The sequence below is a fragment of the Odocoileus virginianus genome, chromosome 2, assembly GCF_023699985.2.
Source record: "Odocoileus virginianus isolate 20LAN1187 ecotype Illinois chromosome 2, Ovbor_1.2, whole genome shotgun sequence".
NCBI lineage: Eukaryota > Metazoa > Chordata > Mammalia > Artiodactyla > Cervidae > Odocoileus > Odocoileus virginianus.
This window is the reverse complement of record NC_069675.1, coordinates 67,449,546-67,472,160: the sequence shown is the minus strand read 5'-3', so window position 1 is coordinate 67,472,160 and position 22,615 is coordinate 67,449,546. Positions and strand designations below refer to the sequence as shown.

The following is a 22,615-nucleotide window of genomic DNA, read 5'->3' as shown; positions in this document are numbered from 1 at the left end:
GACAAGAGTATTTGCCCTGCTGAGAGGACAGAAGTCTTTAAAAAATGGGGGATGGGGGTTCCCTTTCTCTTTATTGAGTAGAGCAAAATTATTACTCACAAACTTTTTTGTTATTCATAACTGAATGTGGGAAATAAGGAAAAATACATGGCTCTACCATTTTAGGTGATTTAAGAAATAGAAATGGAATTAACAAGGCCGAGATTAATTATTCTCAGAAAATTGATACATATTGGAACTTTCCATTTATTTGACTATGCTGATGATATTTCTAGGATATAACAAAAAGTTATACTTAGTTATTTAACTAAAAACGGAGGGGGAAATGGAAAAAAGTGGATTTTTTTTCAAATTATTTTCTGACAGCTACACATGTATTTTGGTATTATGTATTTGAGCCTTTATTTGAAGTGAGTGTTTCTTAGCTATTTTTTGGATGTTATTCTTTTTAACATTACTTTTGTGTGTTGATCTTTTTGTCATAATACTGTCTTTCCAAAATTAAATGTTAGTTATAAATAACTAATGAATTTTAAATCTTTACATAGACATTTTCATGTGTATTTGGATAATAGCTAATTGGACAGAGGCGAGATAAATAGGAGGATAGAAAAAGAGCCCAAAACTAAAAATACCCTGTACCTAAAAGGAGAAAGTGGTTAAAAAAAAAAAGTAAAAGTTATTTAGAAAACAGAGTATTCATTGAGTGATTATTTCTTAATGACTGACTTATCTTTTATCAGGTTCCATTTCCACCTGTTAAAGATTTGTTTTGGAAATTAACAAAGAGCCCATCTAGAGCTACCCAAAACATTCCTAAAAGAGCTACTGGAATATTCAGTAAATCAAACACTTCTGGCATTCTCCCTCTAGTCTGGGCTATATATTAAGGCAAATCAGATGGGAAGCCAAAAAATAAAGTGGTAGTTTTCTGTACAGTGCTTGCATTGGTAAACACACTAAAGAACCAAAAACTATACTTTGGACAATACCAGTCCAGCCATTTTGTTTGATTTATAAACATTGTTTATAATCTCCTTATGTAAAAATTAATTCTTCAAAAGGAAACCTGTTTTCAAAAGACAAGTCATAGCCTTCTTTTGTTGTAGATGATGATTTAATTCAGGATTTCTTGTGGATGGACTGCTGCTGTAAAATTGCAGACAAGGTAAATTTGATAACAGTATAATCATTAACTAGCATTTTTATGTTACTGGACTGTCAGGACTTTAATGAACCTTATAATGATTTTCTATCATTAATTAACGTTAAGAAAAGAACTAACTTAACGTTGCTCCTTCAAAATGGAATCCTTATACATTAGTATACAACTAACATTCATTCCATCTATACTCAAGGAATTGTAAAATATTATTGATTTAGGTTCATATGATTTTAAACCCATATTTGCTTGATTTAAAACATGATGTTTAATATGTTTTTTGTTTGGTTAGTTGGGTGGTTTTGGTTTGGTTTTGCTTTTTATTACTTTTTTAATTGAAGTTCAGTTGATGTACAATACAGGTGTACAGTATGATTCACAATATTTAAAAGTTATACTCCATTTATAATTATAAAATATTTGCTGTATTAGGCTTAATATGTTTTGATCAGAATAGGGGCTAATTACTTTACAGTATTGTAGTGGTTTTTGCCATACATTGACATGAATCAGCCATGGATTTACATGTGTTCCCCATCCTGAACCCCCCCCTCCCACCTCCCTCCCCATCCCATCCCTCTGGGTCATCCCAGTGTACCAGCTGAGCGCTTGTCTCATGCATACAACCTAGACTGGCGATCTGTTTCACACTTGATAATATATATGTTTCAATGCTATTCTCTCAGATCATCCCACCCTCGCCTTCTCCCATAGAGTCCAAAAGTCTGTTCTATACATCTGTGTCTCTTTTTCTGTCTTACATATAGGGTTATCGTTACCATCTTTCTAAATTTATAAATGTCATCTTAGACCAGTTCGTCATATCAGAAAATGCAGCATGACTTCATATCACATTTAAGATCATGTGCCAACCAACAGAAAAGGGAATGAACAGACTACTTCATGATTAAATACCCATTAATTTAATATTGATGTAAACTCTTTTAAGCTTAAGATAACAAAAGTAAAATTGGAGGTTTTCTTTTAAAGTTTGAAATTTTAATTTTAGAAAATTTCAAACATGCAGTAGTACGTTTAAAATTATAGTAGAGGCAATAGAACAAAGACCGTCTGTGTACCTACCTTCCAGCTAAAACAGTCATCAACTCACGGCCGTTCTTATTCTCATTTCTTTCCCCAAAACTGGATTATTTTGAAGCAAATCCCAGACAGTCTAACATTTTATCCATAAATATTTAAAGACATACTTCTAAAAATTGAGATATTTCTAAACATAATCAGTGTCACTAATACCTTTAAAAATTAACAGTAATGCCTTAATATCAAATATCCAGTTCATGTGGACTTCTAAAGTTTAAATTTTAGTTTTAAGTGCCTTATCAGTAATTAAAGTTGTTGGACAGCAGGGGGCAGTGCCTCTAAAGTAACTAACCAGGAATAGTGTATTTTAACAAACTAGTGTCGAGTCCTCTACTGAAAGTTACCTTGAAAAACTTGGAATCACCTTTGTGGTCAAACCTGTGAAGGTAGGATGAATTAGCTATTTTATGAGAGGGAATCTAATATATTTGTGTTGTAACTTGTTTTTAACTTGAACAGGCAGAACCTGGCATGGGTCCTAATAACAGGCTAGACATGTCTTCCTAATAATACATTTAAAACACTTTTCCCAGTGAAAATAGAGCCATGTGATTCTAATTTCTGGCTCAAAGTTATTTTTTTAATTATTTTGAGTATGGATGTCTACAACTAACTCGAAGAGTTGAGGGGGGAAAAGTTGCATATACACATACATCAAGCCAGTGTGGCAACAGAGTGACAACTGATAAATCTTGGTAAAGGATGTATGGTTATTCACTTGATTATTATTTCAGCTTCTTTATATGTTTGAATAATAGGAAAAAAATGAGTTTGGGATTCAAAAAATATTGGCAAGAATAAAATTTAGGAGTTGATTCCAATTATGACTTAATCGTAAGTGATCCAGAACTACTCACTGTTCATATGGATTAAAGGAAGCCAAAAAATAAGGACTCAAATAGGTGTTTCTGTAATAAGGATAAATAATGCTTTGTTGTTTTAGCGTATAAAGACAGCTAGTTTAAAGCAGTTTTACTTATGAAAGCAAAACATTAATTTTAACTTTTAACTTTTTTCTCTATAGTATCTTTTGGCTATGACCTTTGTTTATTTCAAGAGAGCTAAATTTACTGTAAATGAGCATACCAGGATAAATTTCTTTATTGCTCTGTAAGTATGCTTTCTACTAAGTGGTTTTTATGGTAGTTATTTATAAGTCATGTCTGACTCTTTGTGGCCCCATGGACTATACAGTCCATGGAATTCTCCAGACCAGAATACTGGAGTGGGTAGCCTTTCCCTTCTCCAAGGGATATTTTCAACCCAGGTCTCCCGCATTGTGGGCGGTTGCCTCATCAGCCGAGCCACCAAGGAAGCCCAAGAATACTGGAGTGGGTAACCTTTCCCTTGTCCAGAGGATCTTCCTGACCCAGGAATTGAACCAGGGTCTCCTGCATTGCAGGCAGGTTCTTTACCCACTGAGTTATCAGAGAAGCCCAATATCTACAATACCTTATTTAAAATAGAGGCTGTTTAAACCCTGGTATATATCTTTGAATAGGCCTTCCTGTTTAAAAGCTGTATTTTTTTTTTACTTTAATAGGATATTCTTATGTTCTTTTCATTGACCTTATGCCTAAGATTTATTATTTCATATTCCACTTGAGTTTGTATTGTACCTTTCACATTGTCATACTTTATATAGTGTTCCATATAAATTATCCCCAAATTTTCCTTTTTTGGACTTAGAGACTTTTTAAAAGCCAGAATATCCTCTTTGAAATTTAATATTTAGTAAAAATCATTATAACTATTGCCTTTTTAAGTTGAACAGTTTGTGGAAAATACTCTAGACAATCTCAGTATCAAAACCCCAGTACCTGGATACAAAGCTACAGTTAGAAAAATATGAATATAATTTTAAGTACCTAAGGAGCTACATATAAACATTGAAATTAAATATCACAGCAACTATTAGCAATGAAGAATTTAAAGTCTGCTTAATTCAGAATGTAATTCAAGAAATAGGACTAGAAGAAATTGATCTTTGCATGTTTTCAGGAGATAGATTTCCCCATGCAGAGGAAAAATGAACTCAGTATAAAACTTGATGATGATTGCTAAATTGAAGGAACATAATAGCATTAGCTAGTTTGAGTATCATGTGCTAGGCACCAGAAAAATGTTTTCTATAAACTCATTTAATTTTCCTATGAGATATATTTTTAAATTATCTCCATTTTACAGATAGGAAAAATGAAACTTAGGAAGATTAAGTGCTTTCCAAGGTCACAAAATTAGTAAGCAGCAGAACTGGGGCACAGATTTAGGTGTGATTTGCCAATGGCCAAATCCAGCCATTTGAAACTAAGCTGTGTTGCTGTTAATGTGTCTCTTAGTATTATATCTGTATATTGATCTGTATATCTCTATTTTGTAGTTTTTTTTCTCACCTGAAAATTGAAAACAAGCCAAAAGAAACTTTATTTAAATCTTACCACATGCCCAAAATTGGATTTGACCAGTTTTGTAAAATTATTACCAGCATAGCACTTTGTTAGCTTACACTGTGTAGTAGCATGTCAGGTTTTATTGCATGTTGTATTATAAGCTTCATATTAAAAGTAACATGAATCATAATTTCCATTTTTATATCTAATTGTACTTTTGATATAACCCCACTCAATGTGAAGTGAAGTGATAGTCGCTCAGTTGTGTCTGACTCTTTGCAGTCCCATGAACTGTAGCCCGCCAGGCTTCTCTGTCCATGGAATTTTCCAGGCAAGAATACTGGAGTGGGTTGCCATTTCCTTCTCCAGGGGATCATCCTGACCCAGGGATCAAACCTAGGTGTCCTGCATTACAGGCAGATTCTTCACCATCTGAGCCATAGGGGAAGCCCACCCAACTCAGTAGTTCTCATTAAATATTTTCTCAGCCACAGTTCAAGTTATTTTCTATATATTCTTTTAACACTCTGAACTTCTATTATTTTTCTATTTTTTTAGTTATGTATTTTTTTCATACTTGGTTGCCTTTTCTACTTGACTATAAACTCCTTAAAGGCAAGGAATGTGTACCTTACTTTTTTTGCATATCTCAATGGCTAACATAGAATTTCTTAATTCTTTGTTTGAATAAACATAATTAACCCTATGCAAAATAAATGGACTCTGCTCCAAGAAAAATATATTTCAAATTAGAAGACAACTTATATGTGTAAGATATAGACATTTCATTGTATGGAGCCTGAAAAATTGTTAATGTAGAATGAAACCATAATGTGGTCCTAATACTACATTGAAAAGTGAAATTGAAGTTGCTCAGTCGTGTCTGACTCTTTGTGACCCCAAGGACTGTAGCCTACCAGGTTCCTCCGTACAATAGTGCGTTTTCAGTTCAGTTTAGTTGCTCAGAAGTGTCCAACTCTGCAACCCCATGGACTTCAGCATGCCAGGCTTCCCTGTCCATCACCAACTCGTGGAGCTTGCTCAGAATCATGTCCATTGAGTTGATGATGCCATCCAGCCATTTCATCCTCTGTTGTCCCCTTCTCCTGTCCTCAATCTTTCCCAGAATCAGGGTCTTTTCCACTGAGTCAACTCTTCACATGAGGTGGCCAGAGTATTGGGAGTTTCAGCTTTAGCATCAGTCCTTCCAATGAATATTCAGGACTGATTTCCTTTAGGATTGACTAGTTGGATCTCCTTGCTGTCCAAGGGACTCTCAAGAGTCTTCTCCAACACCACAGTTGAAAAGCATTAATTCTTTGGTGCTCAGCTTTCTTTATAGTCCAACTCTCACATACATACGTGACTACTGGAAAAACCACAGCTTTGACTAGACGGACCTTTGTAAAGAAATGTCTCTGCTTTTTAACGTGCTATCTAGGTTTGGCATAGCTTTTCTTCCAAGGGGCAAGCATCTTTTAATCTCATGGCTGTAGTCACCATCTGCAGTGATTTTGGAGCCCAAGAAAAGAAAGTCTGTCACTGTTTCCATTGTTTCCCCATCTATTTGCCATGAAGTGATGGGACTGGATGCCATGATTTTAGTTTTTTGAATGTTGAGTTTTAAGCCAGGTTTTTCATTCTCCTCTTTCATTTTCATCAAGAAATTCTTTAGTTCTTTGCTTTCTGCCATAAGGGTGGTGTCATCTGCATGTCTGAGGTTATTTATATTTCTCCCAGCTTGTTTTCATCCAGGTTGGTATTTCTTAGGATGTACACTGCATATAAGTTAAATAAGCAGGGTGAACAATATACAGCCTGACATACTCCTTTCCCAATTTGGAACCAGTCCATTGTCCCATGTCTGGTTCTAACTTGCTTCTTGACCTGCATACAGATTTCTCAGGAGGCAGGTAAGGTGGTCTGGTGTTCCCATCTCTTTAAGAATTTTCCACAGTTTGTTGTGATCCACAGTCAAAGGCTTTGGCATAGATGTTTTTCTGGAACTCTCTTGCTTTTTCTGTGATCCAACAGATGTTGGCAATTTGACCTCTGGTCCTCTGCCTTTTCTAAATCCAGCTTGAACATCTGCAAGTTCAAGATTCACTTACCGTTGAAGCCTGGCTTGGAGAATTTTGAGCATTGCTGTGCTAGCGTGTGAGATGAGTGCAATTGTGCGATAGTTTGAACATTCTTTGGCATTGCCTTTTTTTGGGATTGGAATGAAAACTGACCTTTTCCAGTTCTGTGGCCACTGCTAAGTTTTCTAAATTTGCTGGCATACTGAGTGTGGCACTCAATATGTGCATTATAGATTTTTTCATAGAAATCAGCAAGCATGAAAGGGGCCAACCTCTTCCAACTCTATCTACAGTTTATTAACAACTATTAGGGATACTAAAGTGAGAAATTACTTGATGTAATTTCACAAAGGACACAGTTTGACTCAAATAACTGAGTGAGTTTAACAATGAGGTGCCTTATGATATTAATAATATGCATATAAAATAATGTTAAAATATATAATTATTTTAAGGGAGAATAAAAATATGTAAGTAAAAAAAAATGTAAGTACTCATATTAATGTAACTAAATATGAATGGGTACTTTTCAGGTACTTTTCAGTGGTAAAGAACCTGCCTGCCAGTGCAGGAGATGCAAGAGACATGGGTTCGATCCCTGGGTCAGGAAGATCCCCTGGAGGAGGGCATGGCAACCCACTCCAGTATTGTTACCTGGAAAATCCCATGGACAGAGGGGCCTGCTGGGCTACAGTCCATGGAGTCACAAAGAGTCGGACACAACTGAGACACACATACACACCCACACAAATATGAATATGTGCATGGTTAAAAAGACTACATAGGAGGGTATACAATTAAAAATAAGTCTCGTATCTCAAGATCTTGAGCTCCCTTCTCAAGGATAATTAACAGTTTCATATGTATCTGTCTAGAAATAATTTTCTATATATGAACCAGTGTGTATGTTACATGAATAGAAATGTACTCACACTTGTATGTATGCTTTTAAAATTTTTTAATGTGAAATATCTACAGAAGAGTGATTGGAGTGTATATGTATGTGTGTGTGAAAGAATAAAAGCAAAACAAACATTCATGTACCCCTTACTTAAGTATAGAACATTACCAGAATCTTAGAAGCTCACAGTACACAGTTTCCCAATTAGAGCCTCTTCCTTCCACAAGTAATCGTTTTTTTGCTTTCCTTTATTCTATGTATATACCTCTAAATAATATATTATTTGGTTATTCCTATTTTGGGGCAGTACAATAAAAATTATATGTATGTGTCTTCTGTAAATTCCTTCTTTTGCTTTATGATATTATTTTGAGACTGATTTCTATTGATATGTGTAGTTGTAGTTCACTTTCACTACAGGAAAAAATACTCTTGTGTCTTATATATTTGCATTTTTCCCCACCATCTTGTTGTGTACTTTGTAAATTTTCCTTTTTTTTTTTCCTGTTTCTTCTTTCCCCTCCACTTTTATCTTTTTTTTAATTGAGATTTAAAAATTTTTACCTTTGACACCTTTTTTTCCTCTATTTCTTTGGAAATCTTATATTCTACACCTATTCTTTGAGCAATTACGCTAGGTATTTTTAATTACAAGGCCCAACTTCTATTCTGTTATCTTACAATTCCATTAGTTCTACATGATGCTCTCTAAAAACTCAGACACTATTATTGTTGTTTTATAAATTCAACATTTGTTTAGATTTGCCCACATATTTATATATCTTTGATTACTGTTACTTCTTGCATCTCAAACCTTCCACTTGGGATCATTTGCCTACCTTTCTGTTTGCTTTTAAGGCCCCTGTTTATTGGGTGTTTGTCTTTTAATTCCAATATCTTCATACTTCACAGCCTGTTTCTGTTCATTTTGCCTTGTTCCCTTATATGTTTTGTAAATCTTTTTATTACAAGTTGCCTTTTTTTTCCTTAGAAAATCATCTATGGAGCTTGCATTGTTTCCAGTAAGAAATCTGCTTCATCCTTATCTCTATTCCTGTATAATTTAATGTGTCTGTTTTTCTCTCTGACTGCTTTTAAGATTTTCTCTATATCACTGGCCCTAAGCAATTAATTATGATATGCTTTGGTGTAATTTTCCATATGTTTTGTGCTTTGGAGTTTATTCAGCTTCTTTGTGGGTTTATAGTTTTCATCAAATTTCAAAAATTTTCAGTAATTATTTCTTCAGGTGTTTTTTCTGTCCACCCACCACCCTTTAGGGATTCCAATTTCACCTATATTAAGCTGCTTGAAGTTGTCTCACAGCTTATTGATGCTCTGTTCATTATTTTTGTTTCGTTTTCTCAGTGTGTCTCATTTTGGATAGTTTATATTGCTATGTCTTCAGTGCACAAATCTTTCCTTCTGTGACATTTAATCTGCTCTTACCCTCACTCAGTGTAATTTTCATTGTACACAAAATTTTCATCTCTAGAGGTATACTTTCAATGTGTCTACTTGTCTTTCTGAACATCTAGAGTAATTGTAACTGTTTTAGTGTCTTTGTCTATTACTTCTACCATATATTAGTTTTGATTGGCTAATGATTCTTCTTCTTATCTGTCCTGTTTTCCTACTTTTGTGCATGCCTAGTCCCCCTCAGGTATTTGAGTGTAGAGAAAGACCATAAGAAAAGGTTAGAGGGAACACAGTGCCTAACATTCACCCGCAGCTCAAATAGTACCTGTTCTCACACCAGACTGAAAAAACTTCCAGTTCACACTGAATAATTCAGTACTGGGTAGAGTACTTGGAAACATCTTGCCCTAGTGGGGAGTAATTAGCCCCAAACTGAACATTGCTCCAGATCCATCTAACAAATCATGAAATCAAAACAAAAGGATCAGACTGTTTCAAATAACTGCATCCTAGAACAAAGCTCAAAATTTACAGGAATATAAAAATATCCAGAACTCAACAATGTAAAATTCATTGTATCTCTATTTTTGATATACATTTCTTTAATCATTCATAAGGCTTGAACATCTTTTATTGTGTTTATAAACAAGCTGGGTTTTTGTATATGCGTAAACTCTCTTCCTGTCCTTTACCCATTTCTTTTTTGAGTTGTTGGTCTTTTTTTTTTAGGTATCTCGCTAATACAGTTGAAGAAGATGAAGAAGAATCCAAATATGAAATTTTTCCATGGGCTTTAGGGAAAAACTGGAGAAAATTATTCCCTGACTTCTTAAAGTTAAGGGACCAACTCTGGGATAGAATTGACTATAGGGCTATTGTAAGCAGGCGATGCTGTGAGGAGGTAAGATTTTTAAATGCTTTATATATGTAATCTCTGTCTTCTCTTTATGTAATTTTCCCTGTCTTATTTTTTAATGTGCTTCTAATGCTTCATTTTTTGTAAATGAAGGGTAAACTGTTAACCTTGATGATTACCATGAGTACAACTTGTATATTAAAATGTTGATATTTTAAATTTATAGCACAATAATTAAAAATTGTCATTTCTTTTTTTATGAACAGCCTACTTCCATAGAAAGTATTTTTATTTTAGTGCGTTTCTCTTCTCTAAAAAATCATGAATATATTAGGAAGAAATGGTGTGCACATTCCAAAGTACCTCAGGGTAATAACACTGGAGCTGAATAATAATTTCCATTAAATAATTTCCACTAAAGTATCAAAATTTCACATTCACGAGGTTGAAATATAGTGTGGTATTAAAATTTAAATAAATTTAAATAAGCTTAAAAACTATACCTCTTTTCATATATCGCGTACATAAAGTAAGTTTCCTTGATGACAGATTCTCTTAATGTAAAGCAGACACTAAATTAAAAGATGAGTTATTTTATCTGATGTTCTGGTTTTCAGTAAAGAAAGTTAATGTTTCAAACTAAAAATATTGGAGTAGAAAATTAATGGAAGGCAGTGATCACTGTAAGCCAGAACTAGTTCAGAAAATTTGGGGAGATAATGCTGTAATTAAATGAAGTCATATCTAGTTTAATGACTACAGGCCAGAGAAGCCAATTAATGGATTAGTGTCCAACCTGAGGGAAGACTTTAGAGGTGTGTCACAGAACTCTGTCCAGAACTAATCTTGTTAATTATATTTATTAATGAGATGAAGTTATAGAAGTTATACATGGTTTTGGATTAAATTATAATTGTTGAATATTGGGAGAAATGCAAAGATTCAGAAATAACTTAGAAGACTGTACAGCACATGATTATATTCAGTAGAAAAATATGAAAGGATGAGTATGTATGACTACCTCCCTTCCATTAGTGGATCCTCATTAATGAATTTAAAGGACTCATTCCAATTACAGGGCATTGAAAAATTCCTGTCTTGTTATTTTTTTGTCACTGCCTTCCCAGGTCAGGAGTGGGTAATTTGTGCACCTGCTGCCATCCTTGGTATGATAGTGCCCTTATTTGAACACTGATTTTATCAAAGTAAATGCTTCAAGCTCCATGGAACACTCAGCCAAGTGCATGGAGGAGGCACTGGAGGCAAGAGGTCAGGATAGGCAATGCTTCCTCCTGGTAGACTGCCCACCACTCCTAAGTTACAATGACTCACATTTTAACTGCAACAGTTTTATTCTATTGGAGCTGGAATTACCTTGGTTGCTGGCACCAGACTGTTAAGAGAATGATGTGGCTTATAAGACTATAATGTTTTAGACATCTGAAAAGTCAGATTTTATAATGACTTTTTTTTTCACTGATTTTTCATTGACTTTTTCACTCATTTCACTGACACTGAAAATGTCAGTCGGATTTTCAGAAAAGTTCTGTCTCTTGAGGCTTCAGCACTGAGAACTATCAGAGCTCTCCCCTAATTCCAGATTGGCATGTCTAATTTCCTACTTCATATTTGATTATCTAGTAGATACCTCAGGCTTAACTTGCTGAAAATTTGAGTTTTTGATTCTCCCACACAGACCTCCACACTTGCCCCTCCTATAGTCTTCCACATGTCAATAAACAGTAACTTCATCATTCTAGTTGCTGGCCAAAAACTGTCACCCTAGGCTTTTTTTTTTCGTATCTATACCTTAAAAGAAATATCCAGCATCCTACCATTTCTCACCTTCTCCACCACTAAACCCTACTTTGATTGTCATCTCTTGCCTCAACTATTTCCATAATTCTCCAAATAGACTCCCTCACAGTCTTTCTCACCTATAGTTTATTCTTCACAGCAGCCAGAGTAAATCTTTTAGGAAATAAAATCATATCTCCTCTACTCAAAAACCTTCAGAGGTTTCTCATCTCACAGAGTAAAAGTCAACATCCTTATCTTGCTTCACATGGTCTGCCAGCTCTCCTCCTTTATTTCGTTGACTTTATCTCCCAGCCTTGTTCACTTCACTTTAACCACACTGGCCTTCTAGCTATTCCTCAGATTCATCAAGGACGCTCCCACCTTGGAGTCTTTGCACTTGCCACTCCTATTATCTGGAATGCTTTCCCACAGATATTAGTTAGTATGCTTCACTTCCTCACTTCATGCAGGACTCCGCCAAGTGTCGCCTTGGAAAAATCATTCCTTACCACCCTATATTCCATAGTATCTCCCTTAATGGAATAAAAATTGAAGAGTCCAGAAATTTATGTTTCTTGGCAAGGGTACCAATAAAACTCAGTGGAGCAAGAATAATCTTTTCAACAAATTGTACTGAAGCAACTGGATATCCACATGCAAAAGAAAGCACCTGGAACCCTGCTTCATATTATATATATAAAAACTAACTCAAATGGATCAAAGACGTATATTTAAGAGCTAAAAACTATAAAATTCTTAAAACATAGATGTTAAATCTTCATGACCTTGGATTAGGTTTCTTAGATGTAATAACCAGAAGCACAAGCAAGAATAGAAAATACAGATTAAAAAAATGAGCATCATCAAAATTTAAAAATTTTGTTCTTCAAAGGGCACCATTAAGAAAGTGAAGAGACAGCCCAGAAACTGGAAGAAAATCTTTGCAAATCATCTATCTTATAAGGTACTTGTATCTAAAATATATAAGCAGCTCTTAAAACTCAAAAATAGACAACCCAATTTTCTAAAGGCAAAGGATCTTAATACACATTTCTTCAAAAAAGATATTCAGATGGGCAAAAAAGCACATGAATAGATGCTCAACAGCCATCAGAAAAATGTAAAATCAAAATCAAGGAGATATTTCATTACATGCACTAGGAAGGCTATAATTTAAAAAAAAAAAGACTGATAATAACAAATATTGCAAGGATGTGGAGAAATTGGAACTCTGACTTCTGATGGAAATGTAAAAATCATTTAGGTGCTTTGGAAAACAGTCTGGCACTTCCTCAAAAAGCTAAACAGAGACCATATGACCCAGCAATTCCACTCTTAGTTTTATACTCTAAAGAAATGAAAATTATGTTCACACAAAAACTTGTACATGGGGCTTTCCTGGTGGTCCAGTGGTTAAGAATCCACCTTACAGTGTAAGGGATACCAGTTTGATCCCTGGTCCAAGAAGATCCCACGTGCCATGGAGCAACTAAGTTCGTGTGCCACAACTACTGAGCTTTCCCTCTGCAGCCCAGGAGCAGCATCTGTTGAAGCCCACGTGCCCTTAGAGCCTGTGCACTGCGACAGAAGCCGCCACAGTGAGGAGCCCATGCTCCACAACTGGAGAGTAGCTTCTGCTCGCTGCAACTAGAGAAAGTATAGCAGTTAAGACTCAGCACAGCCAAAAATAAATAGACATTTTTTGAAAACTTCTACATGAATGTTTATAGCAAGTAACCTTATTCATAATAGTCAGTAGTTGTAAAAACAACTGAAATGTCCAGCAGCTAATGAATGGATAGACAAAATATCAATACAATGATATATTACTTGGCAATTAAAAGGAATAAAGTATCAATACATGCTACAAAGTGGATGAATGCTGAAAACCTTATGCAAGTGAAAGAAGCCAGTCCTCAGAGAGCCACATAGTTCATTTATATCAACTGTGAAGAATACATAAATCCAAAATCATAGAAAGTGGTTGCCTGAGGCTGAAGGGAGGGAGGAGTGGAGTGTAACTGCCTTCTCTATGAAGTGATGAAAATGTACTAAAATTTAAAAAAAAAATACTAAAATTGATTGTGGTAATCATTGTGCTACCCTGAAGAAATCAAAAGCCATTGAATTCTATACTTTAAACCAGTGAATTGTATGATATCTGAGTTATATCTCAATAAAGCTGGTAAAATAGCAAGTAGTATGTCCCTCTATTATTCTCTACTGCTTTTCCTGGTTTTCCTCACAACACTTAGCCATTGTATAACACTATTTTACTTACTTATCTTGCTGATGTCTATTTCCCCCTACTAGAATATAAATTCCAAGAGGGTCTTTTTTTTTTTTTTTTGGCTTCATTGTGCAGGTTGCAGGATCTTAGTTCCCTCAACCAGGGACTGAACCTGAGCTCTCAGCAGTGAAAGTGCTGTGTCCTAATCACTGGACTGCCAGGGAAGTCCCCAAGAGGGCCTTTATTTTGTGCTTATTACATGTACAGTATCTAGAACAGTGCCTGACTTGTAGTAGGTACTCAGTAAATACAACTGACTGACATAATGGAACTTAAAGCTTCCATTTCTTTTTCATACTTTCTTATCCATGAAAACCAACAGCAAGGATCTCTACTGTATAACAAGGAAACTACATTCAGAATCTTGTGATAATCAATAATGGAAGATAATCTGAGAAAGTATACAAATGCATCACTTTGCTGTACACCTGAAACATTGTGAATCAACTGTACTTCAATAAAAAAATTAAAAATAAACAAGACTGTGGAACAATTCTTTACTGAGCAGCCTTAGCACTGACCCTTATTCAGATACCCAGATAGATAATTTTGGCGGGGTTGGGGGGGGGGGGGGGTGGCATGGGGAAACATGCTAAGAAATTTAGTTAAGTGTTCTATGCATTTGTTATTAAGAGCCCAGTACTAGCACACTGCCAACCCATTTTTTAGTCACATATCCTAAAATAAATGCAAGTTACAGTACTAGCTATAAACTGGCTTACAATAATTATACTATACATTTGCGTTGTGCTTTACAAATTTATATTTTCACATAAATTAGCTTCTTATCCTCATAAAAGTACTTTTGAGGATTGTAGCATTCTCATTTTATAACTGATGAAACTGAGGACTACGGAGGTTGAAATTTACTCAAGATCATACATAGTTAAATGGCGGAACCAGAGCTTGACTTCACATCTGATGGTTTCCCAGTGTTCTGTGTTCTCTGACATCTGTCATTTCATTAAGAGATGTTTAAAGTTTGGTAGTAGATAAAAGATCCACAATGAAAGTAATGTCTGAGCACTGGTCTCAGTACTGCACATGTATTAACTCTCACAATTCTTACGGCTAACTAGGTAATCCAGATAAGGAAACAGGCACAGAGAGACTAAATGACTTCTCCAAGGTCACACAATTAGAAAAGCAGCACACCAGTATTCAAACCTAGGCAGTCTAACTTGAGAGTCATTGCTTTTAACACCTTATACTGCCACTTGAGATCACAGAGAAGTAGAATGTATAGAGAGAAAACAGCCAAATATTAAATTTTAAAAACTCACCAAAGCCCACCTCCATCCCCCACCAAGAAATCACTGAAAATAACAGAAGAGTGAGATGAAGTAAAAAAACTAGGATAATGTTTCTGATAGGTCAAGTGCTACCAATGCTTCAGAGAAGTCACTTTCATAGAATTGTAGAGTTTGATAACTCTAAGTGACCTATTGTCTCATATATAAAAGGCCTTGTGGCTCAGAAAGTTAATGCAATTTCCCTAAGGTCATAGGACCTAAATAGAATTAAGACCAAAATTTTGCTTTTTTGACTGTGGTACAGTTTTCTTTTTAATTCACTGTTTTTATCACTGTAACATTCTAATGTGTGTGCGAAATATATGTAGACCTCATATATATTTAAAAGAGAGTGCACTTGCATGCACTTCTCTAGGTTAGCATGTGGAGAGACTATGATGCCTAGTTTATTGCAGAAGTACCAAATCTTCTATATTGTGCCCTTTGCTTCAGAGTTCCCTTTACTTCATAGTTCCCTCTGCTCTCTTCATTAGACTTTGCTGTAGGGTTCCTACAAAAGTTATATTGTTGAAGGCTAGTAATGTCAGTGACCTCTTAATTTCTTATTTTCATCTATCATTAAGAAATATTTAATGACTGTGTACTGTTGTGGAGAAGGGAGCTGGCTACCCACTCCAGTATTCTGGCCTGGAGGAGTCCATGAACTGTATACAGTCCATAGGGTCACAAAGAGTCGGACACAACTGAGCAACTTTCACTTTCACAGTTGTGGAGAGGGCATTTGAGAGAGAGATGTACAAGAAGCTGTTTCTGTCTGGAAGGGGTTACATGCATAAAAAGGTATATCTGAGTATTAACATTTATATGCTGAGTCCTAATACAGGATTAACAATAAAATAAAATTTGAAACCTGGAGTTTCTAGAAAGGTGGGATTTATGCCAGGCATTGAAGGAAAAGCAATGCTAAAACGAATAAAGGGAAAGGCCATTCCAGATATGGGAAATAGAGGAATACTGAGGAAAAATTACAGACAAATTTGGAAGGAACAAGAAAAATTTACATTTTACTTCCTCACCTTGGGTCTTTCTTAACCAAACTTTATATTATCATAGAAATATATATGTTTGCAGTTAACATCTTTATTTACTTCTGCCTTTTAAAAGATATATAACTTTCATTACATATCTTTGGTTGAAAACTTTTTTCAAGGATTTAAGAAGTAGATTATAAAATAAATCCAATTCTAAAGTACACTTTGAAAATTAGCATAGCTACATGGAACTCCGCTCAAGTTATATGGCACTGTGGATGGAAGGGGACTTTGGGGGAGAATGGATACACGTATATGGATGGCTGAATCTCTTTGCTATTCACCTAAAACTATCCCATTGTTCACTGGCTATACCCTAATACAAAATAAAAAGTTTAAAAGAAATGATCATAAAGTTAGCATAGCTAGTATTCTTTATTCATTGCCTTGAAGTGAGACAATAACCGCAATAACCCTATTTTCTGAGGGATTTGGCTTTAACCGGGGCTGGGGTGGGGGGTACTGTTAGGGTTTTCATTCTTAACAACAAAAGCTTTTTTCCAAACAAAATTTTATACAATCCCCCAAATTGAGGTTCTCCAAGCTGCTCTGTCTTGCCTTAGCCCCTCCTGGGATCCCCAGCGTTGTCTGTAAAACCAAGGGCTCCTCAAACCAGTCTGAAAAATCACTTGACTAGGCAATTAAAGCACTGTCTATCTTTTTGAATTATAGTTTTGCCAGAAACTTAAATATTTTTTAAAAGCACTGTCTAGCTGTCAAATTCTACGCTTCTAATTTACCTTGGGCCATTGATAACTGCAACTAAACATTTTTATTTGTTTAGAAGTAACATTCTAACATTCTGTTTTGAAGTTTTAGACACCATGAGGTCAACAGGTAGGTACACTTCCCTAGCTTGTCTTCTTAAATGGCTGTCATTTGCTTTCATTGGCCAGATGTTTACTGTGTGATATGGATTTTATACATATTTAACCTTCAGGACAATCCTATGAGGCAGATAGTATCCCAAGTTTTAGATATGAAGAAATTGAGGCTCCTAAAGGTTAAGTAACTAACGTCATACAACTAGCAAGTGGCAGAGCCAGGATAAGAAACTAAGTCTATCCCGACTCTAAAGGCAGTATCTTATCTAACACCTTAGAGAACAGTGTCTGACATGTAGTGCAGAATCTTCAGTACTTTCTAAATGATTCCTCATCTAATACTTGCAACACCCTGCTAAAATAGTATTTTTCTCTCCATACTACAGACAAGAAAACAGGAACAGAGAGGTTAAGCAACTTACCTGTGTTCTCATTTACCATATCTCTTGCTATTATTGCAGACATGCTAAGATAAACATACATAGGTGGAAACCTCAATTAAAAATATTCTCAACCCAATACATTCCAAAGTTAAGAATGATGTATTATTTGGGGGGGGCATTTTCTTTCCCAAACCTAGAATATCTGAGCAAAAACTGGAAAGTTGCTTCAGTTCTATTTCCTGTTAGAAATAATTTAAATATTCTACCAATTGTTATCTTAAGAATCCAAGCAATGAATCACTTTATAGGTAATACTGCCCTATCTGGAGATGCTTTTTTTAAAAAACATTTTTTTAGATCTAGTTATAGAGATAGTTGTTCTTAAGTTATAATTTTTGTTCTTTCACTAAATTTTAAAATCTTATTAAAAATTCTAAAAGAAAGCTTTCCACTATAGGTTATGGCCATTGCTCCAACCCATTATATATGGCAACGAGAACGCTCTGTGCATCACAGTGGAGCTGTTAGAAACTACAACAGAGATGAAGTTCAACTGCCCCGGGGACCTAGTGCCACACCGGTAGATTGTTCACTATGTGGTAAAAAAGGAAGATATGTTAGACTGGGATTGTCTTCATCATCATCTTCATCCAGTGATACAGTAGAAGTGGTGGAGAAACATTCTCAGGAATCACACAACTCATTCTCAATGGACAAAATAGTTGATACTTCTCAAGCTTATAGCTATTCTCAAGGTATGATTTAGCAATATGGCAGATCTATGCGCCTTAGTAATGAATCGAAGTTATCTATTGACCTGTAGTCCTTGTAGGCAGTGGTACGTAATAATTTTATACTATAACAATATGAGTTAAATTAGTTTTGAAAATTTTCCCCCTTTCAGTTGCTACTTTTTATTTTGGTATCTGTTTTGTAGTAGCTTACCTAAACTAAGAGATTTTTAACGTGACTTGTTAAATTAAAACCTGAACCATTTTCTTTGAAGTGTTTATTTTATTCAAAGCAAGTTTTAAGAAGAAAATAAATTTACTTCTAATCTCACCATCCAGCTTTATCAGTGAGTAACTACTGGTTTCTTTTACACACTTTTAATGGAATAAAAGTAACATGTAACATTGAATTAGTTTTAGGTGGGTGACATAATGATTTAATAGATGTTGCAAAATGATTAACACAATTTTAGTTAACATCCATCACCACACATAGTTTGTTTTTGTTTTTTTTCTTGTAATGAAAACTTTTAGGGTTTTCTTAGCAACTCTCTTAGCAACTCTCAAATATAGGATCTTGTTAACTATAGTCACTGTGCTGTATATTATATCCCCAGGCCTTATTTATCTTACTAAGCAGTCACTTCAGTCGCTCAGTCGTGTCCGACTCGTTGCGACCCCATGGACTGCAGCACTCCAGGCCTCCCTGTCCATCACCAACTCCCGGAGCTTACTCAAACTCAGGTCCATTGAGTCAGTGATGCCATCCAACCATCTTATCCTCTGTCGTCCCCTTCTCCTGCCCTCAATCTTTCCCAGCATCAGGGTCTTTTAGAATGAGTCAGTTCTTTGCATCAAGTGGCCAAAGTACTGGAGTTTCAGCTTCAACATCAGTCCTTGCAATGAATTTTCAGCACTGATTTCCTTTACGATGGACTGGTTGGATCTCCTTGCAGTCCAAGGGACTCTCAGAAGTCTTCTCTAACAGCACAGTTCAAAAGCATCAATTCTTCAGCGCTCAGCTTACTTTACAGTCCAACTCTCACACCCATAAATGACTACTGGAAAAACCATAGCCTTGACTAGATGGACCTTTGTTGACAAAGTAATATCTCTGCTTTTTAATATGCTGTCTAGGTTGGTTATAGCTTTCCTTCCAAGGAGGAAGTGGCTTTTAATTTCATGGCTGCAGTCACCATCTGCAGTGATTTTGGAGCCCCCCAAAATAAAGTAAGCTACTGTTTCCACTGTCTCCCCATCTATTTCCCATGAGCTGATGGGGCCAGATGCCATGATCTTCGTTTTCTGAATACTGAGCTTTAAGTCAACTTTTTCACTCTCCTCTTTCACTTTCATCAAGAGACTCTTTAGTTCTTCTTCGCTTTCTGTCATAAGGGTGGTATCATCTGCATATCTGAGTTTATTGATATTTCTCCTGGCAATCTTGATTCCAGCTTGTGCTTCAGCCAGCCCAGCGTTTCTCATAATTTACTCTGCATATAAGTTAAATAAGCAGGGTGACAGTATACAGCCTTGACGTACTCCTTTTTCTATTTAGAACCAGTCTGTTGTTCCATGTCCAGTTCTAACTGTTGCTTCCTGACCTGCATACAGGTTTCTCAAGAGGCAGGCCAGGTGGTCTGGTATTCCCATCTCTTTCAGAATTTTCCACAGTTTATTGTGATCCACACAGTCAAAAGAATTTGGCATAGTCAACAAAGCAGAAATAGATGTTTTTCTGGAACTTTCTTGCTTTTTCAATGATCCAGCAGATGTTGGCAATTTGATCTCTGGTTCCTCTGCCTTTCCTAAAACCAGTTTGAACGTCTGGAAGTTCATGGTTCACGTATGTTGAAGCCTGGGTTGGAGAATTTTGAGCCTTACTTTACTAGCATGTGAGATGAGTGCAATTGTGCAGTAGTTTGAGCATTCTTTACCATTGCCTTTCTTTTGGATTGGAATGCACACTGACCTTTTCCAGTCCTGTGGCCACTGCTGAGTTTTCCAAATTTGCTGGCATATTGAGTGCAGCACTTTCACAGCATCATCTTTTCAGATTTCAAATAGCTCAACTGGAATTCCATCACCTCCACTAGCTTTGTTCATAGTGATCCTTCCTACGGCCCACTTGACTTCACATTCCAGGATGTCTGGCTCTAGGTGAGTGATCACACCATCATGGTTATCTGGGTCATGAAGATCTTTTTTGTATAGTTCTTCTGTGTATCCTTGCCACCTCTTCTTAATATCTTCTGCTTCTGTTAGGTCCATACCATTTCTGTCCTTTATTGAGCCCATCTTTGCATGAAATGTTCCCTTGGTATCTAATTTTCTTGAAGAGATCTCTAGTCTTTCCCATTCTATTGTTTCCCTCTATTTCTTTGCATTGATCACTGAGGAAGACTTTCTTATCTCTCCTTGCTATTCTTTGGAACTCTGCATTCAAATGGGAATATCTTTCCTTTTTGCTTCTCTTCTTTTCACAACTATTTGTAAGGCCTCCTCAGACAACCATTTTGCTTTTTTGCATTTCTTTTTCTTGGGGATGGCCTTGATTCCTGTCTCCTGTACAATGTCATGAACCTCCGACCATCATTCATCAGGCACTCTTGTCTAGCAGATCTAGTCCCTTAAATCTATTTCTCACTTCCACTGTATAATCATAAGGGACTTGATTTAGGTCATACCTGAATGGTCTAGTGGTTTTCCCTACTTTCTTCAATTTAAGCCTGAATTTGGCAATAAGGAATTCATAATCTGAGCCACAGTCAGCTCCCGGTCTTGTTTTTGCTGACTGTATAGTGCTTCTCCACCTTTGTCTGCTAAGAATATAATCAATCTGATTTCGGCGTTGACCATCTGGTGATGTCCATGTGTAGAGTCTTCTCTTGTGTTCTTGGAAGAGGGTGTTTGCTATGACCAGTGCATTCTCTTGGCAAAACTACCATGAGCTCATTCCCATGGTGGGGGTGAGTTGTCCCACCATATCAGACTCAGGAGCACTGCAGGAAAAGGGGCCCAGTCAGCTAGGGGCCAGAAAGACACTGTCATTTATCTTATTACTGGAAATTTATACTTTCCACTACTTTCACCCATTGCCCCTTTCCTCACCACTTCTGGCAACCATCATCTAGTGGGGTATCTATGAGTTTGGCTTTCTTTTGATTCCACATATAAGGGATATCACACAGTATTTGCCTTTGACTATCTCATTTATTTCACTTAGCACAGTGCCTTTAAGGTCCATCCATGTTGTCACAAATGGTAGATATCCTTCTTTTAAAGAGGGGTATGTGTGTGTGTGTGTTAAAATATTCTCATTTTATTTTCTTTATCCATTCATGTGTTGATGGACAATTCAGTTGTTTCCATTCCATTTCTTGACTATTGCAAATAATGATGCTGCAATGAACATGGAGATGCAGGTGTCTTTTCAAGATAGTTGTTTCCTTCAGATAATACCCAGAGGTGGAATTGCTGGATCATATGGTGGTTCTATGTTTAATTTTTTGAGGAACCTGTATACTGTTTTTCATAGTGACTGCATCCAACAGTGCACAAGGGTTCCCTTTTCTCCACATCCCTACCAAAACTTATTTCTTGTTAGCTGCCATTCTAACAGGTGTGAGATGTTAGATCATTGTGTATTTAATCTGCATTTCCCTGCTAATTAGTGATGTTGAACACCTTTTCATGTACCTGTTGGCCATTTGTATGTCTTCTTTGGAAAAATGTCTGTTCATTTCCTCTGCCCATCTTTTGATTGGATTTTTTTTCTGTTGAGTTTTATGAGTTCATTATATATTTTGGATATTAACCTTTATCAGATATAAGATTTGCAAATATTTTCTCCCATTTTGTAGGTTGCCTTTTCATTTGTTGATGGTTTCCTATACCATAGAGAGCTTTTTAGTTTGATGTTATTCCACTCTTTATTTTTGCTTTTGTTGCCTTTGCTTTTGGTATAAAATCCAAAAAGCAATTGTCAAAACCAATTTCAAGGGCCTTACCCTCTGTTTCTTCTAGGTGTTTTGTGGTTTCAAGTCTTAAATCCATTTATTTTTGTGCATGGTTTAAGATACTGGTCTAGCTTTAAACTCTTTTACATGTGGCTATCCAGTTTTTCCAACACCATTTATTGATGAGACTATCTTTTCCCAGTGTGTTTTTGGCTCCTTTGTCATAAATTAACCATATGTGTGGGTTTATTTCTGTGCTCTCCATTCTATTCCATTGATCTATGTATGTGTGTTTTTATGCCAATATCTCACTGTATTAATATTGTTTTGTAATACTATATACTTTTCTGTTTCTATTTTCTGTTTTTTCCATG

The 22,615-nt window shown here is 35.8% G+C and overlaps 1 protein-coding gene across 7 annotated transcripts in view; it reads left to right on the top strand.

Annotated features, from left to right (window-relative positions):
- SPDYA (speedy/RINGO cell cycle regulator family member A) overlaps window positions 1–22,615 on the top strand; it is a 43,413-nt gene that overhangs the window by 5,266 nt on the left and 15,532 nt on the right. For 6 of the 7 annotated variants that reach the window (XM_020886189.2, XM_020886187.2, XM_070449889.1 and 3 more), the window contains 4 exons: window positions 1,110–1,168; window positions 3,288–3,373; window positions 9,784–9,955; window positions 18,009–18,306. In XM_020886189.2, the coding sequence (XP_020741848.1) occupies window positions 1,110–1,168; window positions 3,288–3,373; window positions 9,784–9,955; window positions 18,009–18,306 (615 nt within the window). Of the gene's footprint in view, window positions 1–1,109; window positions 1,169–3,287; window positions 3,374–9,783; window positions 9,956–12,602; window positions 14,481–18,008; window positions 18,307–22,615 lie in introns of those variants that run through there. The other variant, XM_070449892.1, reaches the window with a different exon arrangement.